General features: G+C 35.7%; 1 protein-coding gene across 1 annotated transcript in view; it reads right to left on the bottom strand.

Moving 5' to 3' along the window:
- Positions 1-815: 815 nt before the first annotated feature.
- MIGA1 (mitoguardin 1) overlaps positions 816-8,906 on the bottom strand; it is a 35,265-nt gene continuing 27,174 nt past the window's right edge. The window contains exons 9-16 of the mRNA XM_021527640.2: positions 7,695-7,813; positions 7,450-7,522; positions 7,014-7,100; positions 6,792-6,890; positions 6,351-6,485; positions 5,121-5,174; positions 4,389-4,505; positions 816-4,051 (exon numbers count right to left, since the gene is read on the bottom strand). Coding sequence (XP_021383315.1) covers positions 3,833-4,051; positions 4,389-4,505; positions 5,121-5,174; positions 6,351-6,485; positions 6,792-6,890; positions 7,014-7,100; positions 7,450-7,522; positions 7,695-7,813 — 903 coding nt within the window. The 3' untranslated portion in view covers positions 816-3,832. The remainder of the gene's footprint in view (positions 4,052-4,388; positions 4,506-5,120; positions 5,175-6,350; positions 6,486-6,791; positions 6,891-7,013; positions 7,101-7,449; positions 7,523-7,694; positions 7,814-8,906) is intronic.

Raw genomic sequence — 8,906 nt, 5'->3', positions numbered from 1 at the left:
AAGCAGAGGCAGAAACGTGACTTTATTACATCTGAATACATTCCTTTTCCTGCTTGAAGATGACATTTTTCCTACATGTTCAGTCGCAAGGCTTCCAGTGCAGAACTTTCTTCTTCCTATCTCTCTTGTATTGTGTCTGCCGGACTGGAGCCTAACTTTCAGCTGGGTTATCGCTGTTAGGACAATAACCACATGACCTTAGGCTGTGCAGATCTGAACAGCGGCTATCAAACCTAAAACACAAAAGGCGTTTGCCTTGTGAAGGACAGAGCAGGCACTGTCCCCCGCTGCCACCCTCGTACTGAAGCACCCGAGTCAAGTCGGGCTTCTGACTGCCAGGGACTCACCCGCTTCGAGCAGATGAACACATAAACAGGCAACACACTCAACAAATCTGGGCAGTTCAAAGCACCCTTCTACAGCTGTAAGGGTTAGACTCTTTATGTCCTCTATTTTATTATTTATATTATTCCAGAAAGGAGGTCTTAACCCACAACTGGAACTCAGTACGGCTGTTTGGCTTGGAAATAAGCCTGAAAAAATTTGTCTCCTAAAACCAAGTAGAGAGACAACAGCTCGGCTGTTACAATGTGACAGCTGTATACAGTGAAACTGGACAGCCCAAAAGCTGCTCCCATTCAATATTTTTTAAATTTATATAGTAATTTTTGTAATAGTTGTTATTTGTTGATTTCAGGCAGCAAACTCCAATTTCAGGAAGACTGTATCAAAATTTCTCCCATATTAAATGATTTTGCAGGAGATTTCAAGAACTGTTCACGTTTAAGTTTGAGATACAATTATATGAGCAACAGTTGTTTCACTGAAATATTTTATTTTATATACACAGCTGCAGTTCATTTAGGCAATAGAAAGGTCACAAATACTCTTACTGACACTCGATTTGACACGTTTACTTTGATAGAAACCAAACACTACAAAAAGGAAGAATAATCATTAAGAACACATTCAAAGTAAAATGATTATTACAACTAAATTACAAATTATACAAATATTTGATTCTTTATAATCCAAATGCATTCAACATTTCTAGTCTTAGGAGTACCGTTATGGCAGAAGAGGATGGCTTTTAAATTTAGTTTGCTCCTATTAGGATGGAAAGTATCATTCAAAACTACCTAAATTTAGACACTATAAACTAAATTCTGAGTCTGATTATGAATTAACTAGAGTAGAACTGCATCACGCTATCACTGCTATGGTGCAGCTCTGGCACTTGTGTTTGCAGAGATGGTGGGTGCACTTCTGAATTCTTAAGCCACACGCCTGGTTATCAACAAATGTTCTGTCCAGCTCAAGGTGCAGGTTGTAAGAGAACTGACTGCAGTTCTGTGCTGCAAGGAGAGAGCTTTCTCCCATTTGAACTGGCATCTCTCTCTGGAGTTAGTTACATGCTCAGAATAGACAGATGCTTTTTAGAACAAGATCAAAAAAGACTCAGAGGAGATCAAAAGCCTTCCCACCTGTACCTGGACATCTCCCTGGCTCTCTATTCCCTTCTTTTTCAGCTTCCTTACTGTTTCTCAATCAAGTGTTTGTTGGTGGCATCTTATAATAACCAGATCCTGTATTTCTTATTTTGGATGGGAAATACATCGGTTCAATTTCCAGTCCAACTCTGTGGACTTTTGAGAGCTCTATGAGTGTACAGAGGTGCTCCTGTTTGAAAGGGACACAAATGCACAAGTCACATATTATGAAGTTCTTCCCATTTTCTAAATAGTTTGGTGTTTGATTAGACCTTTCTTATTCTTCTGTTGTTTTAAACAATCATTTTGTTTTTGACATAAGACCAAGTTTCCAGGTTTAATTCTTTCCCAAGTGTCTGGAAACATTTATAATCTCATCTGCAACTCTGTTTCTTCAAGAGCTTTTTATAAATAATATGAATATCTCCATATACCCTTAATTCTGTGAAGAGGTGCATTTCTGTTTCTCTGTGATGTATGTTAAAGTATAATTTTCTTCATACCATTTTATTAGACCAGACAGATCACAGCAGACACTCTGTTCTGTTACCTACAGGTCACACATTTGCTGAAGAATATGCAGAACACTTACTCTGTTCCTTCTATTTCTAGCTATTCCTATCGATTCTGAACTCAACAAGACACCTTTATTGCTCCATATAATTTCTTTTATAACTTGCAAAAAGCTGCCAAAATACACATAGCTTGAACATATTTATCTGCTCACAACTTAAGTGAGGTGGGTGAAAAAAACTTCACATGCCTGTATTGAAGACACATTGCAGAGAAAATAAAATACAGCAAGGAGAATGGTGCCAAGCTCTGCAAGTTAAAACAGTGGAAATGGGCCAAGAATAGCATTTGGAATTTCTGTTTTATTACATATAGAGTATACTCTTTTTTGTTAAATAAACTATCACCAGTTGGCATTTAACACAAATAATATGACACATTTTAATCATTTTTTGTATTTATCAAATGAGTACAACAAAGGAGCAAAATGGAGTAAAATCTATCAATTACACAGACCTTCCTTTTGAATAGCATCCTTTTGGGTTGTGTTTGACATGAAATCTGAAATGTTTCTAGTCAAAGATTGTTTTGATATCCTAGATTTTAACAACATGCTTCTTAAATATCTGAATATTTGGAATTTCTCCATATTTCTTGATGGGATAGATTCTTGTGGGCTGGCTTTGTGTGGCAAAGGCATGTAAGTGCACTTTTAGAGCTTAAACTTACTATGAAGCATTGCTTCAGTTGACAGAAATTCAAAGGTTACAGCTCATCATTATTCGTCACCTCTGGAACAGGAAGGGCCATTGCTGCAAGGTGCCTCATGCCTTTAGAAGGTGCTGTGCTCCTGTCTGAAGTTCAGGGTTCCATGGCCTCAGCCACAGTTTTACACTGCACAGAGATGGCCAAACTGCATAAATCCCCTTTAAACAGACACCTGACTTCCCACAAAGAAAGGAGGAAGACACAAATTATTAAATTATAAAACACTGCCTTCAATTCTGTTTCATGATTAATAAATCTTATAATACATACTTATTTAAAAATATATTTTGAAATGCTACATATGAACTGTGAATAAGATTGGTTCATTTACCACCATATTGAGTAGTAATAGTTTTAGAACAAGGAAATTAATTGGCGCAGCTAGTATAGCTTTTCAAATATAAACAAGTATTTTAAAACACCTTAGTGATATTTTAAATCAAAACAAAGTAAAAATTGCATACTGGCAGTCATTCTTGCCCAAATGATGCTTGCATTTCCTGCACTGCTCCACTCCAGTGCAGTACGAAATGGCTGCTTATACCAACACAAATGGAATTCTGGGGCAGGGGCAACATGTTCAGTTCTGTGCGTGTGATTACTTTATTGCACGTGTCACATGAACCACAGACTGCAGACACTCCAGTCAAAACACCTCCTAGATCTAGACACCTAATGATTTGGAGACTCTGCAATGAACATTTTGTACTATAAGCTTTTAAAGGAAACAACTCCATCAGCTTCACTTACGAATTATTTGTGCAAAAGTACAGTATCTCATAAATAAACTTTACCTGAATATTACAGAAAAAAGCTTTGGGATACATTAAATATAAATACAATGACAGCTGAGCTGCAAAATTAATTTAGGTATATACAGTAATACGTTCCCCAGTTCTTTTCACAGATGTACATTTAACCTCCCTGAGTCCTTTTCCATACTTAGCAACACGATGCATTCCCAGATGCTTGCTCAGTAACAGCCCCAGCAGTTTAGCACTAGAGAAAAGGGTGGAAAAGAGCACATCTGTGTGCACTCCCTGTCATTTGGGATTTTAAGCTTACTGTACTTTGGCCTCCAGGAGCCCACTGGTCAAGACTGGCCTGTGGCCACTGACACAGGCCCCGACGTGTCTCAGCGAGTCTGCCCCAAGGTAGGCCAGCAGCAGCTCCGTGTGCCGCATCAGCAGCTGCGTCAGGTCTTCTGCCAGGCTCTCCATCGTGGAGTACCTCACCTTTTCAAAGTCAAAAATGTCTTTGAGGAAGAAAAGCACTTGATCCTAGTGGGGAAAAAAAAAGAAAAAGAAAAACTTGTTTTCAGTTACAAGAAGGAAAAAAAGTATGCAATGCTAACAGCTCTCTCTGTATCATGTTCCCTAAAAGCATCCAATTATGTGTTATTTTGGTGCTGAGATAGAAGTGTGCTAAAACAGCCTTTGCAAAACAGTTACAGGCTTAAAACATTAATATGGAAGTACTTACTTCTTATGGTTTTTTACTGTTAGCCTTAATCTTAGAAAAATGCAAATGTATACTAATAAATAAGATCTTAATTTATTTTAATCAGAAAGATTATTTTAAATTTATAAAAGTGGTAATTAAAAAGAAGTTGCAAACCTTGAAGAAGCAGCATAGATCATACAGGGAATTTCTAGGGCCCAAAAAGCCCCAGGCCAAAACAGGGCTGATATGTTCACATATAGCATAGAAATGTGCAAAAAATCCATCAGGCACCTAGTGATGCAAAAATTGTAGATGAAAGTTATACAGTAAATTTACAGCTCTATTATTCAGCATTGTCTTCATAAAAGACTAACACTTCCCTCCTTGGTCTAATAAAATGCTCCAAAGGTAAGGAGTACAGAGCACAGGCAGGTCAGGATGCAGAAGGGGCTGAGGGGAGGCTGCAGCAGAATTCCTGGTGCTGGTGAGGAACGTGGTGCTTCAGGCAGGAAACAGGGCAGGACTGGATGGATTTGGCTGTAGGGATGTGCAGGGAGATGGGGCTGAGAATGCCAGCACAAGCAGGTGAGATGCAAGAATCGTGACCTTGGTGTGCAAAAGTCTGAGATCTGCATGTGGGGCAGGAAGTCAGAGAAGTGACTGACACCACACTGACTGGACCTAAACTAGGTCTGGAAAATCTTTCAGTTAAGGCTTTTTGCTAAAAACAGGTATTAGGGCCCCAGGAGCTAAACTTCTGCAACTGGCAAACCTTTTGTCTAAATTAACAAGTCTACAGGACTAAGAGTTGATCACTTATATATTTTGCCAATTTTATAAAAAGAACTTCAAATTCTTAGGAGATGATCAATAACTTTGTTCCATGTAATTTGAGGGGTAACTTACCTTCATTTGCTGTCTTTTTTGCTTCAGTACTGACCAACAACTTGAAGCCACAGCCTAATTGTAAAAAGAAAAAATAAAGCAAGCACCAAATAATTTTCCATCTCAAAAGAACTCATCTGTAGAATATTGTTTTTCTATAGTCTATATTTCAGGGACATGCATTTTCTTCAGTTTCAATCTTGTGATAACACAAAGTTTAAAACCATGCACATCAGCTGATATAAATAAGAAGTTTATATGTAGTTCATACTTGCTATTTCATATCCATCTTTGCAACATTTTCATTAGTTAAATTCAAATGTAATTTGGCATCCTTGACTGATTTTACAGCTACCACAGTTAGCAACACTCACTGGGTTTAAGTGAGGACCAGTCTTGTATATTAAAGAGCGTGATCAGATATGAGTAACTATTTTAGATATTAAGTAGCATGTGAATGCATTGAAATGTACTTTTTCATTTTAGCAAAAACATTCTTGCAATAGCTTCAGATTCAGCCATGGAGCTTTGTCCAAATATGGAACTGTGAAATACAATATCCCAACATCAGTACTGGGCTTTTTCCCCTCCTAGCCTCTGACTATCCTCATCTGACTCCCCTCAGTACTGCAGAGAGAGTTAAATACAGACAAAGCACAATGTTACCATAAAACTACAAAAATATATACATGTTATCTTTATTTTTTTCCTCTAGAGGGAATATTTCAATTGAAAAACAAAAATAAAAGGAAAACTTGCAGTTTACAGAAAAAAATGGATTAAATGACAATAGTTCCTGTACCAGCTGACCATGGCAGTAGCCTGTCTCTAACAGAGGAATGTGATCCATCTGGCAAATAAACAGCCATACATGAAAAATCATTAATTGTAATCAACAGCTGAATACCTGTATTGTATTAATTTACTTTTGTTTCCTTGTAACTTTGTCACTTATTCCTAAATCTCTGGTCTGTGGACCAAAACCTGGACCTGATTACTAAGACATGGCTAACAGAAACTTCCCTTCTAAAATTCTACTTCCTCAGAGAAAGGAAGGACAAGTTAAAGTATTTTCTCCAATGCATTCAATCATTCTCTGTTTTGGCCTGACCTGTAACTTTTAAATTCCTATTATGAAAAACCTGATGATAATATCTTTTAAATTCTTTTGAGGAAGATCTCAGGTACATACTCAGTACACTGCAATGTACTACAGATCAATTAATATGATAATTACACATGAATACTTACAGTTTCTTTAAAGGAGGAATTTAACCAGCGGTTATTTACTACATTCTGTATAGATATTGGTGGATTTTCTAAATCTTCAAATGAATCCATTAATATGAAGTCCAGAACAACATCATAAAAATTCAGATTTTTCACCTATATTAAATGAGAACATGATCTAAGTAACCTAGTTTCTCTTTCAGCAGTGGAATTCAGCATGAACAATATTGTGATGCTGTATTAACATGCAGATTTGCAATTGTTTTTAATGAATATTAAAAATACTTTATCAGTAAAGAAGTTAAAAAAATGTGTGGTTTCTGGTACAAAACTGGTGAACGCCATTTCTCTAAATCAGCAATATAAAGAGTTGCCTTTCCCACAATTCTGAAATGTAAAAAATTATTTTTAGATCCTATGGCATTAGTAAGGGTAAAAGCACTTTTCAGAAATGCAACTCACTCCTCTAGCAGCAAGTTCCATTTCAGTATTATCCCAGTGATCTGTTTGTTCCAAAAAATGTATCATTTCATCAAAGACATCTTCAAATTTCTTTGGATTCTGTAAAGTAAAAGCAATGAGTATCAAGCAAATGTAAAAAAAGATATGGTTGATTTTCCCTGGATAGTGAATTCAGGTAGAAGTTACATAAACAACAAAACATTGGTAAAAAAAGGCTTTTACCTTTCGTGCTTTTACAATTAAAGCAGACAAAATTTTTCTTCCACTTTCAGCAAGAAATATCCTGTTTGATGTTTCTGAAAGAATTATCTAGAAAAGGGTTCAGAAAATATAGACAGGTTCATTCTCAGGTTATACCAAATGACCTTAAACATTTCAATCAATTTGCATATAATTATCACCTCTAGTAAAATTAACAAGTTCCTAATAAGCCTTGGGTGCAAAGGTTCCAAAGCTAATCATAAAACCTGGAAATTTTATGCAAATTAAAATTGCAAATACATCTCATTTTAAAATGGTAAAAACGTAAAAGGAACAAGAAAATATTTAAATATAGATTACATTATAAAATGCTTGCATAAGAAATAACAGCCAGTTTCAACACCACATACTTTAGTTTAGGCTTAACAAGACAGATGAACCACTCCTTACAGTTTACCTGAAAAGCCTGTCGAATACAATGAAGCTTAGCAAGGAAGTCACTGTCTCCTAGACATTCAAACATTTCAGTCCTATGTGAAATAGAAAAATTTTCAAAGACCATTAAAAAAAAGCAGCACAAGAATATCCATCTAATTGCTAGAAAAAACACCTAGTACAAGTAACTTCTAAAAAGTGATTTCTAGATAGAATATTAAACTTTAATTCTTGCTTTTCCTGGAAATAATTAAATTAAATCAATACCTTAACACCCGTGAATAAATTTTGCCTTCTTCTGCTAAGTGCATGGCTTCTTCATACAGGGGGCAGTGGCAAAGGGAATCCAGACCATATGTGCTACGAATCTCTCTGTGCTCTGAAAGCTGAAAAAAAAGTTTTAGAAGCTCACTAAAGAGCTTGCTGATATAATTTTTGTGAAGATAAAAAAATTCAAGAAGTTTTTCTGACATTCTACTGAAAGATGCATCCTTTTCTGCATCTGCTTTAAACAAAGAGGCAACAATCAACAAGTGAACAGAACAGATACACCAGGTCATAAGACTTAATTTTGTAACTCCTAAAATCTGAGAGCTACAGTTTCAAGTTTCAAAATTTTTTAATTAATAAAATAAAGGCAGCCTTAATTTTGTATTTAATTTGCCTAGTTAAGTTTTTGAATTGTCTACTTAAAATAAATCTAATGGGTCTCAAAGCTGTTAAATTGTCAGGACATGAAGTACTGAATGATTGCACCACACAATTCCTTAGGAAGCTGGAAATAGTAACATCCTTCCACCTGTTTTCATTTCACTGGTAAATAAGTCTCCCAGTTACCAAAGCACATTGTATAAACCATGAGCATTCAGTGTTTTATACTACCAGCTCCCTAAATGGTTTTCATTACTGGCAGTGTTAATTCTATGGTTAACATAGAAATAAACATGAACTTGTAGACATCTTTAAAGAAAGAAAAAAACAAAACTAGATCTATAAATCAAAGGATATAAATAATGCAGAGAACTTCTGTTTACAGAGTATCATATTTAATCCACAAAACAATGTCTAGCTACAAATGCATTACAAAGATTACATCAAATTATTAATTATAAAAGAAAAAATCTGATGTTTACACATCATTCAGTTTAGTCAATGACCAGAAAATTAATTCTAGCTTTTATTTCTTTTTTTTTTTTCAATATCCTGCACAGGGCAAACAAATCTATGTTTCTAGGCTACTAAAACTGAGCATAGAAACATCTTTAAAATTAATTCCCAAGATAAGTGAACTATGTAAAAGATTAATCTCTAAGAATGACTTTAGAAAATCATACTGAAGCATTACTTTATGTTAAACCACCATTAAAGTTTTCAAGTAAATAAATGCTGAGCAGCTTCTCCTGTCACTGAGGCCATACAGCCAAGTGTGATGAATTCCATATTTATGGAACTGATTGAGTGCGACTGGATTAGGACTGG

Source organism: Lonchura striata, chromosome 9 (genome assembly GCF_046129695.1).
Source record: "Lonchura striata isolate bLonStr1 chromosome 9, bLonStr1.mat, whole genome shotgun sequence".
Classification (NCBI taxonomy): Eukaryota; Metazoa; Chordata; class Aves; order Passeriformes; family Estrildidae; genus Lonchura; species Lonchura striata.
This window is presented reverse-complemented; position numbering and strand designations above follow the sequence as displayed.